At 42.9% G+C, this 26,416-nt stretch overlaps 1 protein-coding gene across 1 annotated transcript in view; it reads left to right on the top strand.

Annotated features, from left to right (window-relative positions):
• Positions 1 to 26,416, top strand: part of myo10l3 (myosin X, like 3) — a 289,395-nt gene that overhangs the window by 246,007 nt on the left and 16,972 nt on the right. The window contains exons 29-36 of the mRNA XM_061880088.1: positions 1,741 to 1,834; positions 7,701 to 7,756; positions 10,640 to 10,782; positions 10,865 to 11,059; positions 13,201 to 13,358; positions 13,586 to 13,709; positions 20,911 to 21,208; positions 21,283 to 21,490. Coding sequence (XP_061736072.1) covers positions 1,741 to 1,834; positions 7,701 to 7,756; positions 10,640 to 10,782; positions 10,865 to 11,059; positions 13,201 to 13,358; positions 13,586 to 13,709; positions 20,911 to 21,208; positions 21,283 to 21,490 — 1,276 coding nt within the window. The remainder of the gene's footprint in view (positions 1 to 1,740; positions 1,835 to 7,700; positions 7,757 to 10,639; positions 10,783 to 10,864; positions 11,060 to 13,200; positions 13,359 to 13,585; positions 13,710 to 20,910; positions 21,209 to 21,282; positions 21,491 to 26,416) is intronic.

Below are 26,416 nucleotides of genomic sequence, written 5' to 3'. Positions count from 1 at the left end.
GATGTCGGATGAAACAAAAATTTAGCTTTTTTAATGCTAGACATGTGGAGACCCGAAAATTTGTTTCATCTGACATCACATGGATAACGATAAGACCTTCTAGAAGAAAGTTCTGTGGTCAGATGAAACAAAAATTGAACTATTTGGCCACAATACCCAACAATTATGGATTATGTTTTGTTTTGGTCATGTTATGTTTTGTTTTTTGGACACTCAGTTCTGTTTTGCACTTCTTGGTTTGTTTTTGTTTCCATAGTTACTCATTAGTTTCCACCTTGTCTCCAAGTCACGCCCCGGTCCTCAGTTCTCTCACCTGCTGGTTAATTATCACTGCTACTATTTAAGCCACAGTCACCTGATAGTCAGTCTGGCAACTTCCCACTTTACCCACATCTCCATGTACTTAAATTCATGCCTTGCTGTTTGTTTTTTGACCACGCCACGTAAGTTTTAGTATTTATGCCTCAGTGCAAGTTTTGTTTTTTCATGCCACGGTGCAAGTGTTTTTGTTTCATGTTTGTAGTTTACACCATTTATGCTAGTCTTTTGTTTTTTTCACTAGCCAAGTTTGTTTTCCGCCCTTTCCACGTCCCAAGAGCTAGCTTCTGTAGCCGAGGATCGGACCGCCAAGTGCCCTTACCTTCGGCTGCCGCTCAGCTCACAATACACCCGACCTCAATGGCCCCTCCTATGAGTGGTGAGCCCATCGGAGGGATGACCCACGTTGCCTCTTCGGGCGCTCGCCATCGTGCCCCAACTCCGGGCCTGGCTCCAGAGCGGGGCCCCGGTGACCCGCGTCCAGGCAAGGGAAATCTGAATCCATTTAGGAAGGACCGAAAGGATAAGATCACGGGTACAAGCAGCCAAAATGAGTTTCCTCCGCCGTGTGGCGGGGCTCTCCCTTAGAGATAGGGTGAGAAGCTCTGCCATCCGGGAGGAACTCAAAGTAAAGCCGCTGCTCCTTCACATCGAGAGGAGCCAGATGAGGTGGCTCGGGCATCTGGTCAGGATGCCACCCGAACGCCTCCCTAGGGAGGTGTTTAGGGCACGTCCAGGACACGTTGGGAAGACTATGTCTCCCGGCTGGTCTGGGAACACCTCGGGGTTCCCCCGGGAAGAGCTGGACGAAGTGGTTGGGGAGAGGAAAGTCTGGGCTTCCCTGCTTAGGCTGCTGCCCCCGCGACCCGACCTTGGATAAGCGGAAGATGATAGATGGATGGATGTATGGGTTTTCCCCCCTGGTGCGCGCCTTTGTTTGCCTTTTGTTGTAGTATGTTTGTTTAGTAATAAATCATCATGTACTTACATTCACGCCTGGCTCGTGCAAATCATCCTCTGCGTCGCAGAAACAATCCAAGTCCAAGTCCTTGTTCGACAACAATATGTTTGGAGGAGAAAGGTATACTTTTGACCCAGCAGATTTGCTCACATTTTAAGTAGACTTATAATAAATTCATAAAAGAACCGAAATTCATGAATGTTTTTTTTGTGACCAACAAGTATGTGCTCTAATTACTCTATCACAAAAAAATAAGAGTTGTAGAAATGATGGGAAACTCGCGACAGCCATGACATTATGTTCTTTACAAGTCTATGTCAACTTTTGACCAAGACCGTATATGAAAATAAAGTCTGCCCCCTTGTGGTTGCCAATTGAACTTTATTTAATAGTCTTTTCATATTTGCTGACCTTTTCCTGTCTTTGCTTTGCTTCCCTGAACTCTCTGTGGTCCCATCCAGTGGTTGGTTCAGTGTGCTGAGTAGTGTCCACAGTGCCAGCCCAGAGCAGCTCATGGAGATGCATCATGAACAGGCCAACCCAAAGAATGCCGTGGTTAGTGGCCTTCCCTCTTTCAATCTCTTCTCCCTTGGCCACAGTTTTCTAGCTCCGCTTTGGACCAATAATAATGACAGATGCTGCTAAAACAGGATGTTCGTGTAGTCCAGGTGTCGGCAACCCGCGGCTCTTAAACGTCGTCCTAGTGGCTTTTAGGAGCTTTTTCAAAAATATATGAAAAATGGAAAAAGATAAGGGGGAAAAAACATATTTTTTGTTTTAATGTGGTTTCTGTAGGAGGACAAACATGACCCAAACCTCCCTAATTGTTATAAAGCACACTGTTTGTATTAAATATGCTTCACTGATTCGAGTATTTAGATTAGATTAGATAGTACTTTATTTATTCCGTCAGGAGAATTACAATTTTCAGCACAATCCCATTCAAGATCAGACAAACATTACAGGGAGACAGAACAGGATCGCTGACGGGTCTGCCGGCTTCCAGCGCCCCTTACAAAAAAGATGACATACAGGTAAACAAGAAGATTAAAGATTAAAATAAAATAAAATAAAAAAAATCGGTCTTAGCCTGGGCCCTGGAGTGGGGGTGCAGACTGAGGCCAATGGAAAAAAACAGCAACTCATAGCCATAGTACACATCCCTCTTACATGTGTGTAAGAGGGAAACATCAAACATCAAAGAACACAGAGGACATTAAAGACATTAAAGCAGCCGATACAAGCAGACACTTCTACATACAGCTATGAATAAAAAATAAAAGAAACATATCCACTGTGGTGGCCTCTGCGGTGTTCCACGCCATCGTCTGCTGGGGTGGAGGGAGCATGGCCAGAGACAGGAGCAGACCCAACAAAGCAACCAAGACAGCTGACTCCACTCTCGGCCAATGTCCAGTCCGCATTTGGTGAGCGCCGTTTTGTCCTACTAATTTTGGCGGTCCGTGAACTCACCGCGCATGCATAACTTTCTCCGACTTTCTAAGATGTGTTTTATGCCACTTCTTTTTCCGTCTCATTTTGTCCACCAAACTTTTAAAGGCCTACTGATCATACTTGATCATTTCGCGATATTGCCATATTTTTACTGAAAGGATTTAGTGCAGGGGTAGGGAACCTATGGCTCTAGAGCCAGATGTGGCTCTTTTGATGACTGCACCTGGCTCTCAGATAAATATTAGCTGACATTGCTTAGGCTTCACGGTGGCAGAGGGGTTAGTGCGTCTGCCTCACAATACGAAGTTCCTGCTGTCCTGGGTTCAAATCCAGGCTCGGGATCTTTCTGTGTGGAGTTTGCATGTTCTCCCCGTGACCGCGTGGGTTCCCTCCGGGTACTCCGGCTTCCTCCCACTTCCAAAGACATGCACCTGGGGATAGGTTGATTGGCAACACTAAATGGTCCCTAGTGTGTGAATGTGAGTGTGAATGTTGTCTGTCTATCTGTGTTGGCCCTGCGATGAGGTGGCGACTTGTCCAGGGTGTACCCCGCCTTTCGCCCGATTGTAGCTGAGATAGGCGCCAGCGCCCCCCGCGACCCTGAAAGGGAATAAGCGGTAGAAAATGGATGGATGGGATGACATTGCTTAACACAGTAAGTAATGAATAATTCCGCTGGTGTCAAAAATAACGTTCAAAATATAAAACATTCTCATGCATTTTAATCCATCCATCCGGTTTCTACCGCACCGGTTCAAAAAGTCGCATTAATGGTAAGAAGTATTTTATTTATTGTTAGTTAGCTTCAGAATAACAATGTCATTAAAAAGAATAAAAGACTTATTATACTCTCAAAATGTTGGTCTTACTTAAAAATGCACGCATTTAGTTGTATTCAGTGTTAAAAAAAATATGATATGGCTCTCACAGAAATACTTTTTAAAATATTTGGCTTGTACGGCTCTCTCAGCCAAAAAGGTTCCCGACCCCTGATTTAGTGTCAGGACTGTGACATGGATTTATTTTGCTTTTTCTACGCAAAGGATGATTCGAACGGGCGAGACGTGAATGTAAGTACATGGTTTTTATTTATATACTATAATACGGATTTATTATAGTGGGTGTGTTCCAACTACGGTGGGATCACACTCCTCAGCCTTCCCGGTAAGGTTTATTCAGGTGTACTGGAGAGGAGGCTACGCCGGATAGTCCAAACTCGGATTCAGGAGGAACAGTGTGGTTTTCGTCCTGGTCGTGGAACTGTGGACCAGCTCTATACTCTCGGCAGGGTTCTTGAGGGTGCATGGGAGTTTGCCCAACCAGTCTACATGTACTTTGTGGACTTGGAGAAGGCATTGGACCGTGTCCCTCGGGAAGTCCTGTGGGGAGTGCTCAGAGAGTATGGGGTACCAGACTGTCTTATTGTGGCGGTCCGTTCCCTGTACGATCAGTGTCAGAACTTGGTCCGCATTGCCGGCAGTAAGTGGAACACGTTTCCAGTGAGGGTTGGACTCCGCCAAGGCTGTCCTTTGTCACCGATTCTGTTCATAACTTTTATGGACAGAATTTCTAGGCGCAGTCAAGGCGTTGAGGGGTTCCGGTTTGGTGGCTGCAGGATTAGGTCTCTGCTTTTTGCAGATGATGTGGTCCTGAAGGCTTCATCTGACCGGGATCTTCAGCTCTCGCTGGATCGGTTCGTGACCGGAATGAGAATCAGCACCTCCAAGTCCGAGTCCATGGTTCTCGCCCGGAAAAGGGTGGAATGCCATCTCCGGGTTGGGGAGGAGACCCTGCCCCAAGTGGAGGAGTTCAAGTACCTAGGAGTCTTGTTCACGAGTGAGGGAAGAGTGGATCGTGAGATCGACAGGCGGATCGGTGCGGCGTCTTCAGTGATGCGGACGTTGTATCGATCCGTTGTGGTGAAGAAGGAGCTGAGCCGGAAGGCAAAGCTCTCAATTTACCGGTCGATCTACGTTCCCATCCTCACCTATGGTCATGAGCTTTGGGTCATGACCGAAAGGATAAGATCACGAGTACAAGCGGCCCAAATGAGTTTCCAGGTCTCTCCCTTAGAGATAGGGTGAGAAGCTCTGCCATCCGGGAGGAACTCAAAGTAAAGCCGCTGCTCCTCCACATGGAGAGGAGCCAGATGAGGTGGTTCGGGCATCTGGTCAGGATGCCACCCGAACGCCTCACTAGGGAGGTGTTTAGGGCACGTCCAACCGGTAGGAGGCCACGGGGAAGACCCAGGACACGTTGGGAAGACTATGTCTCCCGGCTGGCCTGGGAACGCCTCGGGATCCCCCGGGAAGAGCTGGACGAAGTGGCTGGGGAGAGGGAAGTCTGGGTTTCCTTGCTTAGGTTGTTGCCCCCGCGACCCGACTTCGTATAAGCGGAAGAAGATGGATGGATGGATGGATGGCATTGATATATAAACTATCAGACTGCGTGGTGGGTAGTAGTGGGTTTCAGTAGGTTCTTTAACGTTGTGCATGAATAAATAAATACAGCGTTTTAAAAGCATACACAGTCTGTGTAAATATATTAGTCTGTGGTTAAAAGGTCTTGAAATGACTCGGAACTCAAAATGCAGGACTTGGGGCTTGACTTGAGACTTTCCAGTCTTGACTTTGGACTTGACTCAAGACTTGAGACTTACTTGTGACCTGCAAAACAATGACTTGGTCCCACCTCTGCTGTTAACATTAAACATGCTTCACTGATTCGAGTATTTGGTGAGCGCCGTTTTGTCCTACTCATTTTGGCGGTCCTTGAACTCACCATAGTTGGTTTACATTAGAGATGCGCGGTCTGCGGTCTCATCCGCGTAGTCGCGGGTAAACCGCGGGTCGGGCGGTTGACATGACGAAAAAATAGATTTTAATTAGATTCGGGCGGGTGGCGGTTGAACCATCCGGAAATATTTGATATGCATGGTTCTGGGATCGGTATCCTTTGCCATTCAAAGAGCCATTTAAGACCTGTGTCATAAAGCGAAGAAGATAATAGGAGACGCTATTATTCTCTTGAATGACTGCCGGCAGTCACCCAGATAATAAGTATTAGTGCGTGCTATGAAGCCATTGGCTTTGTCGCCGTCTACATCATACACGATCTGCTTGTCAGTCCAGCATCATGTTGTGTGTGTGGCTTCTGCGGCAACACGCACACGACTGCAAGGCATGCTGGGTGACACAGAGTACACTAATGGTTGTGATATAAACAAGTTTAACACTCTACTAATATGCGCCACGCTGTGAAGCCACACCAATTAAGAACGACAAACACATTTCGGGAGAACATCCTCACAGTAACACAACATAAACGCAACACAACAAATACCCAGAATCCTTTGTATTCACGAGACTTCCGACTGTTTTATACACCCCGCTGGCAGCAAATATGGTGCGTCGGTAAGGTGGGCGGGGTTGGGGGTGTAAAATATATTCAGGACATCTCACGGATACAAAGGATTCTGGGTATTTGTTGTGTTGCGTTTATGTTGTGTTCCTGTGAGGATGTTCTCCCGAAATGTGTTTGTCAATCTTGTTGGGTGTGGCTTCACAGCGTGGTGCATATTGTTGTTTATATCACAACCATCAGTGTACTCTGTATCACCCAGTATGCCGTTCAATCTTGTACGTGTGATTGCGGAAGCTGCACACAACATGTTGCCGGACCAACAATCGGGTCGTACATGTTGTTGAAGGTGTCTTAGGCAATGGCTTCACAGCACGCCCATATACTTGTCATCAGGATGAACGCTATTGAATAGTCGCGAGAACGTTAGCGGCTCCAATTGTCTTCATTACTCTGTGAAACAGGTTTAAATAGCTCTGTGAGTGGTGAAGGCGGCCGACCTCTGATATATTTCAGCGGGCGGTTGGCGGGCGGGTACGGTCCTGATAAAATGTTAGTTCGGGTGGACAGCGGGTGGATGACGACTTTGGTGATGCGGATGCGGATGATATAATTGCCTATCCGCGCATCTCTAGTTTACAGGTATAACTTTCTCCGACTTTCTAAGACATGTTTTTTTACGCCACTTCTTTTTCTGTCTCATTTTGTCCAACAAACTTTTAACGTTGTGCATGAATAAATAAATAAATACAGTGTTTTAAAAGCATACACAGTCTGTGTAAATATATTAGTCTGTGGTTAGAAGGACTTGAAATGACTCAAAACTCAAAATGGAGGACTTGGGACTTGACTTGAGACTTTCCAGTCTTTACTTTGGACTTAACTCGGGACTTTGCCTGTCTCGACTCGGGACTTGACTCGAGACGTGAGGGCAAAGACTTGAGACTTACTTGTGACCTGCAAAACAGTGACTTGGTCCCACCTCTGCTGTTAACATTAAACATGCTTCACTGATTCGAGTATTTGTCCTACTCATTTTGGCAGTCCTTGAACTCACCGTAGTTAGTTTACATGTATAACTTTCTCCGACCTTCTAAGACGTGTTTTATGCCACTTTTTTTTCCGTCTCATTTTGTCCACCAAACTTTTAACGTTGTGCGTGAATGCACAAAGGTGAGTTTTGTTGATGTTATTGACTGATGTGGAGTGCTAATCAGACATATTTGGTCACTGCATGACTGCAAGCTAATTGATGCTAACAGGCTATTTAGGCTAGCTGTATGTACATATTGCATCATTATGACTCATTTGTAGCTCATTTAGTTTCCTTTAAGTCCTCATAATTCAATTTATATCTCCTAACACACTATCTGTATGTAATATGGCTTTTAACTTTTTGTGGCTCCAGACGGATTTGTTTTTGTATTTTTGGTCCAATTTAGCTCTTTCAACATTTTGGGTTGCCGACCCCTGGTTTAGTCATCTGTACGATCGTTAGGCTTTTGTAGTTCAATGCTCACGTCTGATATCTTCAGCGCTAATACTTTGCAGATTTGGCTCCTCGGAAGTAACGTGAGAAGTTGCATTGACCTCTTTTTTTGTCCAGGGTACGCTAGATGTGGGCTTGATTGATTCGGTTTGTGCGTCAGACAACCCAGACAGGTAAGAAGGTGACAGAAAATGTATTTGTTGTCTAAAGATACACTGTATTTTTTTTTTTTTATATCGAAGCCATGGTTGTGTATTTACTAAACTACTAAAGGGTGACGTAGCTCGGTTGGTAAGGTGGCCGTGCGAACAACTTGAAGGTTCCAGGTTCGATTCCCGCTTCCCCCATCCTAGTCACTGCCGTTGTGTCCTTGGGCAAGACACTTAACCCACCTGCTCCAAGTGCCACCCACACTGCTTTAAATGTAACTTAGCGTTTGGGTTTCACAATATACATCGCTTTGAGTCTCTAGAGAAAAACGCTGTATAAATATAATTCACTTCACTTCACAACTGCAGAAAGTAATTTCAATGTATTAGATTCTGAACAAAAAAATGTATCTAATCAATTGAAATGTATTATGTTTGCAGATGATACAAATGTATATTGTTCAGGAGAAGACTTGAAAGAATACTTTCACCTATTTGGGTTAAAAATATTTTTGGAAAATTAGTAGTTATAGTCTGCAAATGATGTGTTGTTGTTGAGTATCGGGGCTGTCTCGAGCTCGGCAGAGTAACCGTGTAATACTCTTCCATATCAGTAGGTGGCAGCAGGTAGTTAATTGCTTTCTAGATGTCGGAAACAGCGGGAGCCAGGTTCCGGTAAAAAGGTGTCTAATGCTTAAACCAAAAATAAACAAACGGTGAGTGCCCCTAAGAAAAGGCATCGAAGCTTAGGGAAGGTTATGCAGAACCAAACTAAAACTGAACTGGCTACTAAGTAAACAAAAACAGAATGCTGGACGACAGCAAAGACTTACTGTGAAGCAAAGACGGCGTCCACAAAGTACATCCGAACATGAAGTGACAATCAACAATGGCCACACAAAGACGGATAAAAACAACTAAAATATTTTGGATTGCTAAAACAAAGTAGATACAGGAAATATTGCTCAAGGGAAGACATGAAACTGCTGCAGGAAAATACCAAAAAAAGAGAAAAAGCCACCAAAATAGCAGCGCAAGGCAAGATCTAAAACACTACACATATAAGAACAAAAAACAAAAAAATAGTCACGGCGTGATGTGACAGGTGGTGACAGTACACCTACTTTGAGACAAGAGCTATAGTGATGCATGCTTGGTTATGCTTTAAAGTCGCATCCAACAATTGCGACAACAACTTTTTACCGTCAACTGAGTTTCTTTTATAAGGATTTCTGCTGGTGGTGGTTTTTTTCTACGCAAAAATTGTGCCTTGGCTCAAAAAAGGTTGAAAAACACTGCTTTAAGGAACACTTCAGTTATGTTAATCACAAGTTTAGATCCCAGTGTTCTGTTTGCTAGCAAGGTTAAAATGTCAATGCCAGGATCTGCCAATGTGGTTACAGAGGTCCAAGTTCCTCTGTGCAACAGGAGCACTCTAGTATTTTTAGGAATTTTGCTGTAAAAATGTTTGTCACGACTGGGACTTGGGCGTGGATTGTTTTCCTAAGATGCAAAGCGAATGGAGTGGAAACGGCGTGAAGGTGAAGAGATCTTTTTATTTTGACACTATAACTACAAAACGAGCAAACTTGACTAATGAAAACAAAACTCGCACTTAGACAAAACTATGAACATAAAACAAAAACTTGCACTGTGGCATGAATTACGAGAAAACTTACTTGGAACGGAACGAGAACGGGACATGGATCATTGGCATGGATTACAAGGTGCGTAGCAGGTGATCGGGGGTGGTGTTGCCAGGATGAAGAACAGAAACAGACAGGCTTAAATAGCAGTGACATGATCAGTGAAAACAGGTGTGCGAAGGCAAAACGTGAGACAGGTGCGTGACATGAGGACAAGGTGAAAACTAATGAGTTGCTATGGTGACAAAAACAAAAAAAAGTGCACAAAGAGGAACTGAGTGACCAAAAAAACAAAACAGACCTGACAATGTTTGGGTCCAAAGTTTGGAACTAAACCCCGGTTGATAGTAAAAAAAATACTTTAAACCATGCTCAATAAATATAGCTCTTGTCTCAAAGTGCAGTAGGTGTACTGGGGACGGCGTGGCGCAGTGGAAGAGTGGCTGTGCGCAACCCGAGGGTCCCTGGTTCAATCCCCACCTAGTAACAACCTCGTCACGTCCGTTGTGTCCTGAGCAAGACACTTCACCCTTGCTCCTGATGGGTGCTGGTTAGCGCCTTGCATGGCAGCTCCCTCCATCAGTGTGTGACTGTGTGTGTGAATGTGTAAATGTGGAAGTAGTGTCAAAGCGCTTTGAGTACCTTGAAGGTAGAAAAGCGCTATACCAGTACAACCCATTTATTTATCATTTACCTCGGGGGGGCTGGTATGGTGTTATTGCCGGGCCGGGTTTGGCCACCGTTGAATAACCCTGGTGTAGGCAGTATTTGTTCTTGTGCAACACATGCCTATTAAATTTGGGCACAGCGTCTATTAACTCCAAAGGCTTAGTGGCCACATGCGTGGACAGCACCTTTTTAGCTCTTATTTCCAAAATTGTGTACACTGCTGAATTGGGGTCTTTTGGCCACTTATGTGGACAATTACACTGCCATCTGGTTGTGTCAGAAGAGTATAACTTACAATGGAATTTGGGGGGAAAAAAGTGTAAAAATAAGAATTAGCATGTCACTAAACATGAAGTACACGTTTGTGTACTTATGGACTAAGAACATCATGTCAAAAGATGATTCTTAGTTTTTATTCTAATTAGGGTTCAATAAGCCCAAATGGCAAAGAGAAATACAAAAACCATGTAAACAAACAGCTTGGCCTTTAAGAGGTTAAAAAAGGTGTCTTTATTTAAAAAAATATTGTATGGTACTGCAAGGTCCTGAAGGAATATGTATGATCATATGTGTGATGTGTTGGCGCTTCCAGACCAAACTCGTTTGTGATCATCACCGCCAACCGAGTGATCCACTGCAACACGGACACACCAGAGGAGATGCATCACTGGATCGGTTTGCTGCAGAAATCCAAGGGAGACTCCAAGGGCGATGGGCAGGAGTTTTTGGTCCGAGGTCAGCCATCTATAAAAGACACAAGCATATACAAAGATCAAATGGAAATCCAGTAGAGTAATAACTTCTTCCCATCTCTCAGGCTGGCTGCATAAAGAGATGAAGTCTGGGGTGAAAAGCACGTCTCTGAAGCTGAAGAAGCGCTGGTTTGTTCTCACCACGAACTCCCTCGACTACTACAAGTCATCTGAACGCAGCGCCACCAAACTGGGAACGCTGGTCCTCAACAGTCTGTGTTCCGTGGTTCAACCGGATGAAAAGGTCTTCAAAGATACTGGTTAGTTCAATACGGTTTTGACCAGAGGTGGGTAGTAACGCGCTACATTTATCCCATTACATCTACTTGAGTAACTTTCGGGATAAATTGTACTTCTAAGAGTAGTTTTAATGCCATATACTTTTACTTGAGTATATTTATAGAGAAGAAACGCTACTTTTACTCCGCTCCATTTATCTACATTCAGCTCGCTACTCGCTACTGATTTTTATCGATCTGTTAATGCACGCTTTGTTTGTTTGTTTTGATTTGTAAGACAGACCTTCAAAGCAAAATCTATCACATGCCTGCGTTTCACCAATCAAATGCAGTCACTGGTGACGTTTGACTCCGTTTCGCCAATCAAATGCAGTCACTGGTGACGTTTGACTCCGTTTCACCAATCAAACGCAGTCAGTGGTGACGTTTGACTCCGTTTCGCTCACCAATCAAACGCAGTCACTGGTGACGTTTGACTCCGTTTCACCAATCAAATGCAGTCGCCGGTGACGTTTGACTCCGTTTCTCCAATCAAATGCAGTCGCCGGTGACGTTTGACTCCGTTTCTCCAATCAAATGCAGTCACTGGTGACGTTTGACTCTGTTTCTCCAATCAAATGCAGTCACTGGTGACGTTTGACTCCGTTTTGCCAATCAAATGCAGTCACTGGTGACGTTTGACTCCGTTTCCCCAATCAAATGCAGTCACTGGTGACGTTTGACTCCGTTTCACCAATCAAATGCAGTCACTGGTGACGTTTGACTCCGTTTCCCCAATCAAATGCAGTCACTGGTGACGTTTTACTCCGTTTCGCCAATCAAATGCAGTCACTGGTGACGTTTGACTCCGTTTCGCCAATCAAATGCAGTCACTGGTGACGTTTGACTCCGTTTCACCAATTAAATGCAATCACTGGTGACGTTTGACTCCGTTTCACCAATCAAATGCAGTCACTGGTGACGTTTGACTCCGTTTCACCAATCAAATGCAGTCACTGGTGACGTTTGACTCCGTTTCCCCAATCAAATGCAGTCACTGGTGACGTTTGACTCCATTTCACCAATCAAATGCAGTCACTGGTGACGTTTGACTCCGTTTCACCAATCAAATTCAGTCACTGGTGACGTTTGACTCCATTTCGCCAATCAAACAGAGCCAGTCGGTCACATGATTAACTGCACACTTTTTTAATTTTTATTTTATAAACCTTATTTTATACATTTCAACATTTATAAACAGTTGAACATAATAATCAAAGTACAAAAACAGTACAAAACAGTATAAAAAAAACGTACAAAACAGCGCCAGGGGAATGTAAATTCAAAGTAACTAAAATAGAATGCAAAAAAAAATATATATATATAAAATAAACAAAGTGCAAAGCCACAGGCTCACTCAATCTCAGTAAATAAGTTAAATTTGGAACACAGCATCATCGTTTTCACAGCTTTTTGTTTGTTGGAGGTAAAGAGTGTTTTAATGTAGAGTTCTAAATCCTTTTTAAAGGCACAAAAAACCGGTCGGGTATTGAGAAACTTACGTTTATGAATATAAAACTTAGCCAATAGTATAATGAGGTTGCAAAGGTAAAATTCATTTACAAATTGTTTTTCAATACAGTGTGAAACCAAATATATATTATTTAATATATGTTATTGTTTTAGTTGCTTAAGAGGTATTCCTGGCTCTGAATTTCCATCCATCCATCCATTTTCTACCGCTTATTCCCTTTCGGGGTCGCGGGGGGCGCTGGCGCCTATCTCAGCTACAATCGGGCGGAAGGCAGCGTACACCCTGGACAAGTCGCCACCTCATCGCAGGGCTCTGAATTTGTTCATTGCTATTTTTATGTTTTTGTGCATTACTTGTTGCCGTCATTAAACGAACAGGTTACTCAGTACTTGAGTAGTTTTTTCACAACATACTTTTTATTTTTACTCAAGTAAATATTTGGGCGACTACTCCTTACTTTTACTTGAGTAATACATCTCTAAAGTAACAGTACTCTTACTTGAGTACAATTACTGGCTACTCTACCCACCTCTGGATACGACTCAATGGGCCGTACCACACCAAGGTTATCGATACAGCCCTTTTACAAAGAACCACATTTGAGTTGATTGTCAGTTTGGGCTCACTGGAGACCGCGTTGCTATTCCAGGTTACTGGAATATCATCATCCATGGGCGCAAGCACTCCTACCGCCTGTACACCAAAATGTTGAACGAAGCCATGAGATGGACAAACGCCATACAAGGAGCCGTTGACAGCAAAGTCCCCATTGAAACCCCAACACAGCAACTCATCAGGGACATCAAAGTAGGTTTTTTTTCGTACCTTAGTAATAACTAACATGCTTTGTGTTGACACAGAGATTGTTTGCTTTGCTATACTCCATATTTGGGCATTAATAAAATGCTTGCTTTCCAGTCTATGCCAAGGACACTATCTGTTGTAAAGTGAGGTACTCACCATATGTGTGTACTGCAGTGACTTCTCGACTAAGTGACGTGCTTTGACTGAATCGGCGTTTAATGGTGTTGCAGGAGAGCAGTTTGAATGTTGAGGCGGTGGAGCAGACGTACTGGAGGAACCCCATCCTGAGATACACCCAGCATCCTTTGCACTCGCCTCTGCTGCCTCTGCCTTACGGAGACGTCAGCATCCACTGTGAGTTTGGACTGTTCTGCTGGGGATACTAAACGACATTTTGTCCACATGCACACATGTTTTTCCCCATTGGGAAGTCAATGAAATCGGAAATATATGGCATTTTTTTGAAGGATCTTAATTTATGTCAAAATGCATCACAGGGTAGGATAGGATAGGTCTTTATTGTCATTGCAACAAGTACAACAAAACTTTGTTTTCAGCACAAACCTGTTCAAGAATTGATTAACGTGGACCCCGACTTAAACAAGTTGAAAAACTTATTGGGGTGTTACCATTTAGTGGTCAATTGTACGGAATATGTACTGTTCTGTGCAATCTACTAATAAAAGTATCAATCAATCAATCAAAGATTAGACACACAAACAGTGTACAGGGTTACAGAACAAGAACGCTGATGGGTCGCCATAAGGCGCCCCGTAAAAGATGGGAAAAAAGGATGAGTAAAAAAATACAATCTAGACTGGGCCCCCTTAGGAGCCCAGTCTGGAGTGGGGAAAAAAAACTACATAGCAAAGCACGTATACATATTACAACATACATCTCGAGGTATCTAGCAACAGAGGAAAGGTAGTTCAAGGTCTTAGGCGCTGACCATCTATTCATCACCCCTACAGGATTTGCGTCGAGGGCTTTGGGTTGGGGGGGGATGGGGTGTGTATGTGTGGTGTATATTTTTTTTGTGGATGCGTGTGTGTGTGTGAGCCCGTAGTGTGTCTCTGTTCCGCGGCCTTGATGTATTGTGCAGTCGCTAGTCCAAAGTCGACAACAACAGGTGTGTGTCCATGAGAGACAAGAAGGGAGTTTGTTGTGTCTTCGCTGCAGTGTCCTTCGGGAGAATCTCGAAGCCAGGGAAACAATCCAAGTTAGAATGATTTGTATGCGAGTGAAAATAAAAGGGTAAGGCTGTCTGGGGCAGTGTTGTTCAACTAGTGTGCCGTGAGAGATTATCTTATTTCACCTATTTGGGTTAAAAATATTTTTTTCAAACCAGTAATTGTAGTGTGCAAATGATGTGTTGTTGTTGAGTGTCGGTGCTGTCGAGAGCTCGGCAGAGTAACCATGTAATACCTTACCATATCAGTAGGGGGCAACCGGTAGCTAATTGCTTTGTAGATGTGGGAAACAGCGGTAGGCAGAGTGCAGGTAAAAAGGTGTCGAATGATTAAACCAAAAATAAACAAAAGGTGAGTGCTCCTAAGAAAAGGCAGTGAAGTTTAGGGAAGACTAACCAGAACAAGACTAAAACTGAACTGGCTACAAAGTGAAGAAAAACAGAATGCTGGACGACAGCAAAGACTTACTCTGGCACAAAGACGGCGTCCACAAAGTACATCCGAACATGACATGACAATCAACAATGTCCCCACGAAGAAGGATCAAAACAACTGAAATATTCCTGATTGCTAAAACAAAGTAGATGCGGGAAATATCGCTCAAAGGAAGACATGAAACTGCTACAGGAAAATACCCAAAAAAGAGAAAAAGCCACCAAATAGGAGAGCAAGACAAGAACTAAAACACTACACACAGGAAAACAGCAAAAAAGTCAAAATAAGTTAAGGCGTGATGTGACAGGTGGTGACAGTACACCTGTCAGAGTTAGTTGGTGACGAACCCCAAGATGCAGAGAAGGAGGCAGGCATTTTGCCGGAAAACATGTTTTAATTAAAATACTAAAACAAGAACAAACTAAAGGGGTACAACAAAAAGCGCGCACGAGGCGGATGACCAAGTAAGAGAGCTAGCATGGGAGCTAGAAAACAAAAGGAACTTAGCATAGAAGCTAGCAAAAACAAAAAGGGGCCTAGCGTGAAAGATAGCAGGTAGCGAGGAGGAAAACAGAAGTTGTTAAATAAAAACAAACTGAAAGCAGGGAACAAAAAACAGTAAGCTACAAACATCTAACAAATATAGCTTACCACTACGCTGCAAAGACACGACACGGTACGACACGACAGGAGCGACAATACATGACAATAATCCAGCACTGCCTGGATGGGAAGACAGGTCTAAATAGGAGCGGGCTGATTGACACCAGGTGTGGCCAGGTGCCAATCAGCCGCAACTGAGGGTAAACAGCGCCCAGGGAGAAACACAGGAAACAAACAAAATAAGAGCGCTGACAGGAAATACTACACACAGAGAGGAAACAAAGACAAATGCAGAGGAAAAAACTCAAACATAACCAAACTGTCAGGGACGAACCTGACACACCTACTTTGAGACAAGAGCTATATTGATGCATGGTTGCTTGTTTAAAGTCATATCCAACAATTTCGACAATTTTTTACTGTCAACCGAGTTTCGTTTTTAAATGATTTCTGCCAGTGGTGTGCCTCCGCATTTTTTCAATGCAAAAAATGTGCCTATGCTCAAAAAAGGTTGAAAAACACTGCTCTAGGGCAATGGATGTCGCTAACAAAGCGTGTTGGCCTTTACTTAGAGGACAGTCATATCAAAAACTTGTGACATGAGTTTAAGGCTTCAAAGTACTGTTAAAAAAAAACAAATCAATCAATCAATCAATGTTTATTTATATAGCCCCAAATCACAAATGTCTCAAAGGACTGCACAAATCATTACGACTACAACATCCTCGGAAGAACCCACAAAAGGGCAAGGAAAACTCACACCCAGTGGGCAGGGAGAATTCACATCCAGTGGGACGCCAGTGACAATGCTGACTATGAGAAACCTTGGAGAGGACCTCAGATGTGGGCAACCCCCCCCCTCTAGGGGACCGAAAGCAATGGATGTCGAGCGGATCTAACATGATACTGTGAAAGTTCAATCCATAGTGGCTCCAACACAGCCGCGAGAGTTTAGTTCAAGCGGATCCAAGACAGCAGCGAGAGTCCCGTCCACAGGAAACCATCTCAAGCGGATCAGCAGCGTAGAGATGTCCCCAACCGATACAGGCGAGCGGTCCATCCTGGGTCCCGACGAGCGGTCCATCCTGGGTCTCGACTCTGGACAGCCAGTACTTCATCCATGGTCATCGGACCGGACTCCCTCCACAAGGGAGGGGGGGACATAGGAGAAAGAAAAGAAGCGGCAGATCAACTGGTCTAAAAAGGAGGTCTATTTAAAGGCTAGAGTATACAGATGAGTTTTAAGGTGAGACTTAAATGCTTCTACTAAGGTAGCATCTCGAACTGTTACCGGGAGGGCATTCCAGAGTACTGGAGCCCGAAATGAAAAAGCTCTATAGCCCGCAGACTTTTTTTGGGCTTTGGGAATCACTAATAAGCCGGAGTCCTTTGAACGCAGATTTCTTGCCGGGACATACGGTACAATACAATCGGCAAGATAGGCTGGAGCTAGACCGTGTAGTATTTTATACGTAAGTAGTAAAACCTTAAAGTCACATCTTAAGTGCACAGGAAGCCAGTGCAGGTGAGCCAGTACAGGTGTAATATGATCAAACTTTCTTGTTCTTGTCAAAAGTCTGGCAGCCGCATTTTGTACCAACTGTAATCTTTTAATGCTAGACATGGGGAGACCCGAAAATAATACGTTACAGTAATCGAGACGAGGCGTAACAAACGCATGGATAATGATCTCGGCGTCTGTAGTGGACAAAATGGAGCAAATTTTAGCGATATTACGGAGATGAAAGAAGGCCGTTTTAGTAACGCTTTTAATGTGTGACTCAAATGAGAGAGTTGTTTGAGAATTTGACTTGATACATTTCTTAAACAGTTGTTAGAGGCGTATTTTGATTCAAAAACATAAAACGTGAATGATGTTCTCAGAAACGGTATGAAAGTCACTAAAGCTTTATGGCTAAGTAAAACTATCCAGTGTGTGAAACATTGTTTTTTTTTTTCCATTCACAGTGAAATTTGACTAATTAAACTCAAATTGGGCATAAAAAAATGTTTTGTGTTTTGCAGTCACAAAAATTCTGTATGTTCTTCACAACTGGCAGAAAGTCATTTTCGGATGCTAATGCTAATTAGGATTTTACTTTGTCATATTTTACGCAAAAAATTGTTTAATTGAAAATATATTGTGTGGAAAGGTTTTGTTTTATTCACAGATTCAGTATTTTGTCTGTTTTTACATTCACCCATCAAGTGTATCGGACTTTAAATTGTGGCAAAGATGTACTTTAAATTGGGCAAAATTACTTAATAGGCCTTGTTTTTTTGCCGCTTGAGGCTCATTATAATATAAAATAATGAAACTTTAAATATGTTCTTAGTATCTCTCTAATTTTTGCTTGTTTTTCAATTACGGCATCTAGTGCAACTGACTTCAATTTGCGGAAAATTACGTAATAAGCCTTGGGGTTTTGTAGGTGGAGGCTCATTGTTATAAAAAAATCATGAAAAAAAAAAAAAAATTCGAAGAATCTCTCCCAATTTTTGCTTGTTTTTCCATTCACACATCTAGGGTAACTACTGTACATTGAATGTAGGCAAAACTGTGGTCTAAACCCTGGGTTTTTCCAATTGGAGGTTCCTTGTACTCTAATATCTAGTAGAACTGCAACTAGTGTAACTGACTTCAAATTAGGAAAAATTATTTGATAAGCTTTTAGGTTTTTTGCAGTTGGAGACTCATTGTAATATAAAATAATGACATTTTAAAAAAAGTGTGTCCTTGTTTTTTACATTACGTTTCAAATTGGGCAAAAGTATCTACTCATCTTTTGGGGGTTTTGCAGTTGGAGACTCACTATAATCAATCAATCAATGTTTACTTATATAGCCCTAAATCCCTAGTGTCTCAAAGGGCTGCACAAACCACCACGACATCCTCGGTAGGCCCACATAAGGGCAAGGAAAACTCACACCCAGTGGGACGTCGGTGACAATGATGACTATGAGAACCTTGGAGAGGAGGAAAGCAATGGATGTCGAGCGGGTCTAACATGATACTGTGAAAGTTCAATCCATAATGGATCCAACACAGTCGCGAGAGTCCAGTCCAAAGCGGATCCAACACGGCAGCGAGAGTCCCGTTCACAGCGGAGCCAGCAGGAAACCATCCCAAGCGGAGGCGGATCAGCAGCGCAGAGATGTCCCCAGCCGATACACAGGCGAGCAGTACATGGCCACCGGATCGGACCGGACCCCCTCCACAAGGGAGAGTGGGACATAGAAGAAAAAGAAAAGAAACGGCAGATCAACTGGTCTAAAAAGGGAGTCTATTTAAAGGCTAGAGTATACAAATGAGTTTTAAGGTGAGACTTAAATGCTTCTACTGAGGTGGCATCTCGAACTGTTACCGGGAGGGCATTCCAGAGTACTGGAGCCCGAACGGAAAACGCTCTATAGCCCGCAGACTTTTTTTGGGCTTTGGGAATCACTAATAAGCCGGAGTCCTTTGAACGCAGATTTCTTGCCGGGACATATGGTACAATACAATCGGCAAGATAGGATGGAGCTAGACCGTGTAGTATTTTATACGTAAGTAGTAAAACCTTAAAGTCACATCTTAAGTGCACAGGAAGCCAGTGCAGGTGAGCCAGTACAGGTATATATGTATGTATATATGTATATAAAGGTATATACAGTACAGGCGTAATGTGATCAAACTTTCTTGTTCTTGTCAAAAGTCTAGCAGCCGCATTTTGTACCAACTGTAATCTTTTAATGCTAGACATGGGGAGACCCGAAAATAATACGTTACAGTAATCGAGACGAGACGTAACAAACGCATGGATAATGATCTCAGCGTCTTTAGTGGACAGAATGGAGCGAATTTTAGCGATATTACGAAGATGAAAGAAGGCCGTTTTAGTAACGCTTTTAATGTGTGCCTCAAAGGAGAGAGTTGGGTCGAAGATAATACCCAGATTCTTTACCGTGTCGCCTTGTTTAATTGTTTGGTTGTCAAATGTTAGAGTTGTATTATTAAATAGAGTTCGGTGTCTAGCAGGACCGATAATCAGCATTTCCGTTTTTTGGGCGTTGAGTTGCAAGAAGTTAGCGGACATCCATTGTTTAATTTCATTAAGACACGCCTCCAGCTGACTGGTCAGCTTTCGGGGCAATAATCATAAATCATAATCCAAAAATAATTATACACCAAATATTTTTGTTACACTTTTTTTCATTCACACATTGTTATTTTAAGCCATCAAGGAACTTACATGTGCAAAGATGCGTGAGATGGCACAAAATTTAGTACCTGAGGTCCCGGATTTTGTCCAACGAGTACGAAGAACGTAGTATGTACAAATTAATGTAAATAGAATCGGATATAAGGAGAGTAAGATATGAAATAGCAATACAAAATAAATAGAAACATGCAAAATAATGATCATGTAGACTCTCGCGACTGTGTTGGATCCATTATGGATTGAACTTTCACAGTATCATGTTAGACCCGCTCGACATCCATTGCTTTCCTCCTCTCCAAGGTTCTCATAGTCATCATTGTCACCGACGTCCCACTGGGTGTGAGTTTTCCTTGCCCTTATGTGGGCCTACCGAGGATGTCGTGGTGGTTTGTGCAGCCCTTTGAGACACTAGTGATTTAGGGCTATATAAGTAAACATTGATTGATTGATTGATTGATAGTAACAGTATGTATATATATATATATACAGTGGGGCAAAAAAGTATTTAGTCAGCCACCGATTCTGCAAGTTCTCTCCCTTAAAATGATGACAGAGGTCTGTAATTTTCATCATAGGTACACTTCAACTGTGAGAGACAGAATGTGAAAAAAAAAAATCCAGGAATTCACATTGTAGGAATTTTAAATAATTTATTTGTAAATTATGGTGGAAAATAAGTATTTGGTCAACCATTCAAAGCTCTCACTGATGGAAGGAGGTTTTGGCTCAAAATCTCACGATACATGGCCCCATTCATTCTTTCCTTAACACGGATCAATCGTCCTGTCCCCTTAGCAGAAAAACAGCCCCAAAGCATGATGTTTCCCCCCCCATGCTTCACAGTAGGTATGGTGTTCTTGGGATGCAACTCAGTATTCTTCTTCTTCCAAACATGACGAGTTGAGTTTATACCAAAAAGTTATATTTTGGTTTCATCTGACCACATGACATTCTCCCAATTCTCTGCTGTTTTTTGCCCCACTGTATATATATATCCTGCCTCGAAATAAAATAATGTTTGCCTTGTTGCCCTAAAATATGAGCCTTCCTTTAAGGCAACACTTGCCTTGTCCTTAAAAAGTTAAAATTCGAGTCCTGTTAATCTGTGAATGCTTCTTCCCTCAGTGCAAAAGGAGAAGGGTTACACCAGCCTGCAAGACGAAGCTGTGAAGATCTTCAACTCTCTGCAAGAGATGGAGGCGGTCTCAGACCCGGTGCCCATCATCCAGGGAATCCTGCAGACCTGCCAAGACCTGAGGCCGCTGAGAGACGAGGTCTACTGTCAGCTAATCAAACAAACCAATCACGTCTCCTACCCCAACAGCCCCGCCAACCGCGCCCACTGGCACCTTCTGACTTGCATGAGCTGCACCTTCCTGCCCAGCCGCGGCATCCTGCGCTACCTCAAGTTTCACCTCAAACGGTAAAAACCCACATCTTCAAGTCATGAAGCAAATCCCTCGAAGACAACCTCCGTTTTACCAATGTGTCTTGTAGGATCAAGGAGCTATTCCCCGGCACGGAGATTGAAATGTTTGCTCATTTCATCTCCGAGTCCCTCAAGAAAACCAAAACCAGAGAGTTTGTTCCCTCCCAAGAGGAAATAATAGCACTGCTTACAAGACAGGAAATGACCACAACAGTCTACTGTCACGGAGGAGGCTCCTGTAAGATCTCCATTAACTCACACACCACTGCTGGAGAGGTAAAAACTCATTCAGTTTAGGGCTGGGCGATACGGCTTTTTTTTTAATATATCGATATTTTTAGGCCATATCGCGATACACGATATATATCTCCATATTTTGCCTTGGCCTTTGTCAGAGTTAGTTTGTGACGAACCCCAAGATGCAGAGAAGGATTAGATAGATTAGATAGTACTTTATTTATTCCGTCAGGAGAGTTCCTTCAGGAAAATTACAATTTTCAGCACAATCCCATTCAAGATCAGACAAACATTAAAGGGAGACAGAACAGTATCGCTGACGGGTCTGCCGGCTTCCAGCACCCCTTACAAAAAAATATGAGATACAGGTAAACAAGGGGGGGGGGTGGGGGATAGAAGATTAAAATAAAATTAAAAAATCGGTCTCAGCCAGGGGCCTGGAGAGGGGGTGCAGACTGAGGCCAAGGGAAAAAAACAACAACTCAGGCATGGAGTGAGAAAACATGATTTAATCTAAAACACTAAGACAAAAAACAAACAAAGGGTACAAACAAAAAGCGTGCACATGGGCGGATAACAAACAAAGAGGCAGGCATGGAGTGAGAAATCCTGATTTAATCTAAAACGCTAAGACAAAAAAACAAACCAAGGGTACAAACAAACAAGCGTGCACATGGGCTGATAACAAACAAAGAGGCAGGCATGGAGTGAGAAATCATGATTTGATCTAAAACACTAAGACAAAAAACAAAGGGTACAAACAAAAAGCGCGCACATGGGCGGATAACAAACAAAGAGGCAGGCATGGAGTGAGAAAACATGATTTAATCTAAAACACTAAGACAAAAAAACAAACCAAGGGGACAAACAAAAAGCGCGCACATGGGCGGATAACAAACAAAGAGGCAGGCATGGAGTGGGAAATCATGATTTAATCTAAAACACTAAGACAAAAAAACAAACCAAGGGTACAAACAAAAAGCGCGCACATGGGCGGATAACAAACAAAGAGGCAGGCATGGAGTGGGAAATCATGATTTAATCTAAAACACTAAGACAAAAAAACAAACCAAGGGTACAAACAAAAAGCGCGCACATGGGCGGATAACAAACAAAGAGGCCTAGTGTGGAAGCTAGCAGGTATCGAGAAAGAAACAGAAGTCATACTTATAATATGAAAACGCAACGTTGCATTGACGCGATATGATACCACACGACACGACAGGTAGCGACGACAAGAGCGACAATAATCCAGCACTGACTGGAGGAACAAAACAGGTAAAATAGGAGCGGGCTGATTGACTCCAGGTGTGGCCAGGTGCCAATGAGCCGCAGCTGAGGGGAAAACAGCACACAGGGGAAAAAAACAGGAAACAGACAAAAACAGAGCGCTGGCAGGAACTAAAAACAGGAAATACTAAACACACACAGAGGAAAAACTAAAACACAAACAAACTGTCAGTGGCAAGCCTGACAGCCTTGAATGAACACTTGATACATATAATCACAGCAGTATGATGATTCTATGTGTCTACATTAAAACATTCTTCTTCATACTGCTTTAATATATGCTCCTTTTAAACTTTCATGCAGAGAAGGAAATCACAACTAAGTCAATTAAGCAAAACTGTATTTATTAAAAAGTTATTAAGCAGTGGCACAAACATTAATTTTTTTTCATTTTTTCATTTATTTATTTCAGGCAATGACATTAAAATAATAATAAACCAAAAAAAAGTACAAAGTTGACAACACATAATAATATTAATTAATATCGTGCAAAACGTAATGTATAGTATGCGATACATGATTGTCCAGTTTTGCATGAAATGGAGTGGGAAGATGATAATTTATTTAATCCCACCCCCCAATTCTCCATTCAGTGATTATTCGCTGTTACTTTAAGGCAGGGGTCTCGAACACGCGGCCCGCGGGCCATTTGCGGCCCGCGAGACGTTATTTTGCGGCCCGCACCCTAATAGGAAAATTTAACGTTGGTGCGGCCCGCAAGTTTTATATGAATTGCGCTTTACAGCGTCATACTTGTATACCCTCAATTTTTCCGGGTGACTCCGAATTTTCAGAACCCCTCCAGGGGTAATCATTCTCCCGAACTTCACCCAAACAACAATATTAAGGGGGCACCGTGGAGGCACTGCCTTTAGCGTCCTCTGCAACCTGTACAAACAGCGTGCCAGCCACATGTTGTATTTGGCTGCAAGACGTAGTTGATCAACAACCACACAGGTCACACTGAGGGTGGCCGTATAAACAACTTTAACACTGTTACAAATATGTGACACACTGTGAACCCACACCAAACAAGAATGACAAACACATTGTGGGAGAACATCCGCACCGTAACGCAACATAAACACAATAGAACAAACACCCAGAATCCCATGCAGCCCTAACTCTTCCGGGCTACAATGTACACCCTCGCCTCAACCCCGCCCCCTATTGTAGCCCAGAAGAGTTAGGGCTGCATTGGATTCTGGGTATTTTTTCTGTTGTGTTTATGTTGTTACGGTGCGGATGTCCTCCCAAAATGTGTTTGTCAATCTTGTTTGGTGTGGGTTCACAGTGTGGCCCATATTTGTAACAGTGATAAAGTTGTTTATACGGCCACCCTCAGTGTGACCTGTATGGCGTTTGATCAAGTATGTATGTCTTTCAGTCACTTCCGTGGGTCTGCAGAAGCCTCATACAGTATGTGACTGGGCCGGCACACTGTTTATAGGGTGGAAAAGCGGACAAGAAGGCAGGTTGTCTAGGACGCTAAAGGCAGTGACATCACTGTATGCCCTTAATATTGTTGTCCGGGTGAAAACCGTGAGAATGATAGCCCCGGGAGATTAACGGGAGGGACACTGATATTCGGGTGTTTCCCGGAAAGATCGCGAGAGTTGGCAAGTATGTTGCTAGGGCGGGAAAGCCATTCAAAGAAAGTGAATTCATTAAAAAGTGCATGTTAGATTTTTTTTAAGAAATCTTTTCTTGCGGCCCAGCCTCACCCAGTTTCTGCATCCACTGGCCCCCGGGTAAATTGAGTTAGAGACCCCTGCTTCAAGGATTATAATACAAATGCAAATCATGGTGGCATTAACACAGGTAACAATAATTATTACACGGTAACAATAATTTGTATCAATAATGTAGGAATGATGAATATACCAACAATGGTAATAGACAACTTGGCAATATTCCATTGACATTCATGTCATTTCCAAAACAGAAAGTGCAAGATTGTCAGAGACATTTTAAAACAAGCTATTAGTGCACTTTTGTGCATGATGTCACTTAGATGACATATCAAAACAACACTAAATTTGTTTTGTTTTTAACCCCCTTCTTAAACCTGAACGTACATTGAAAACAGTTCGAGATGCTACCTCAGTAGAAGCATTTAAGTCTCACCTTAAAACTCATCTGTATACTCTAGCCTTTAAATAGACCTCCTTTTTAGACCAGTTGATCTGCCGATTCTTTTCTTTCTCCTATGTCCCCCCCTCCCTTGTGGAGGGGGTCCGGTCCGATGACCATGGATGAAGTACTGGCTGTCCAGAGTCGAGACCCAGGATGGACCGCTCGCCTGTATCTGTTGGGGACATCTCTACGCTGCTGATCCGCTTGAGATGGTTTCCTGTGGACGGGACTCTCGCTGCTGTCTTGGATCCGCTTGAACTGAACTCTCGCGGCTGTGTTGGAGCCACTATGGATTGAACTTTCACAGTATCATGTTAGACCCGCTCGACATCCATTGCTTTCGGTCCCCTAGAGGGGGGGGGTTGCCCACATCTGAGGTCCTCTCCAAGGTTTCTCATAGTCAGCATTGTCACTGGCGTCCCACTGGATGTGAATTCTCTCTGCCCACTGGGTGTGAGTTTTCCTTGCCCTTTTGTGGGTTCTTCCGAGGATGTTGTAGTCATAATGATTTGTGCAGTCCTTTGAGACATTTGTGATTTGGGGCTATATAAATAAACATTGATTGATTGATTGATTGAAAATACACGCAACCCTAACTTAAAATGCCGAACATTTGAGGTATTTAAGAAACTCCACCCGGACAGCCCCGCAAAAGAGGACATATCCGGTGAAAAGAGGAGGTATGGTCAGTCTATCCTAGCCCTGTCACTGCTAGCATGCCGTGTGTTGTACCTCGGTTTTTTTGATGGATTGATTGAAACTTTTAATTAGTAGAGTTCAGTACATATTCCGTACAATTGACCACTAAATGGTAACACCCGAATAAGTTTTTCAACTTGTTTAAGTCGGGGTCCACGTAAATCAATTCATGTCCGTGTGGAAACTCGTTCGGTACACATCCGAACCGAACCAAAACCCCCAAATTGAAACGGTTCAATGCAAATACACGTACCGTTACATCCCTATTAAACAGTTATTAAGCAGTGGCACAAACATTCATGTCATTTTAAAACAAGCTATTAGTGCACTTTTGTGCATGATGTCACTAAGATGACATATCAAAACAACACTAAAATAAAGTACACTTTTTGTACAGAACGCCACTACAATAGTTTAAAACAAACAAAGTGCACTTTTGTGCATGATGTCACTAAGATGACATATCAAAACAACACTAAAATAAAGTACACTTTTTGTACAGAACGCCACTACAATAGTTTAAAACAAACAAAGTGCACTTTTGTGCATGATGTCACTAAGATGACATATCAAAACAACACTAAAATAAAGTACACTTTTTGTACAGAACGCCACTACAATAGTTTAAAACAAACAAAGTGCACTTTTGTGCATGATGTCACTAAGATGACATATCAAAACAACACTAAAATAAAGTACACTTTTTGTACAGAACGCCACTACAATAGTTTAAAACAAACAAAGTGCACTTTTGTGCATGATGTCACTAAGATGACATATCAAAACAACACTAAAATAAAGTACAATTCTTGTACAGAACGCCACTACAATAGTTTAAAA

This window comes from Nerophis ophidion, linkage group LG19 (assembly GCF_033978795.1).
Source record: "Nerophis ophidion isolate RoL-2023_Sa linkage group LG19, RoL_Noph_v1.0, whole genome shotgun sequence".
In the NCBI taxonomy this organism is placed as follows: domain Eukaryota; kingdom Metazoa; phylum Chordata; class Actinopteri; order Syngnathiformes; family Syngnathidae; genus Nerophis; species Nerophis ophidion.
The sequence above is the reverse complement of the archived record's forward strand: the minus strand, read 5'-3'. Positions and strand labels throughout refer to the sequence as shown.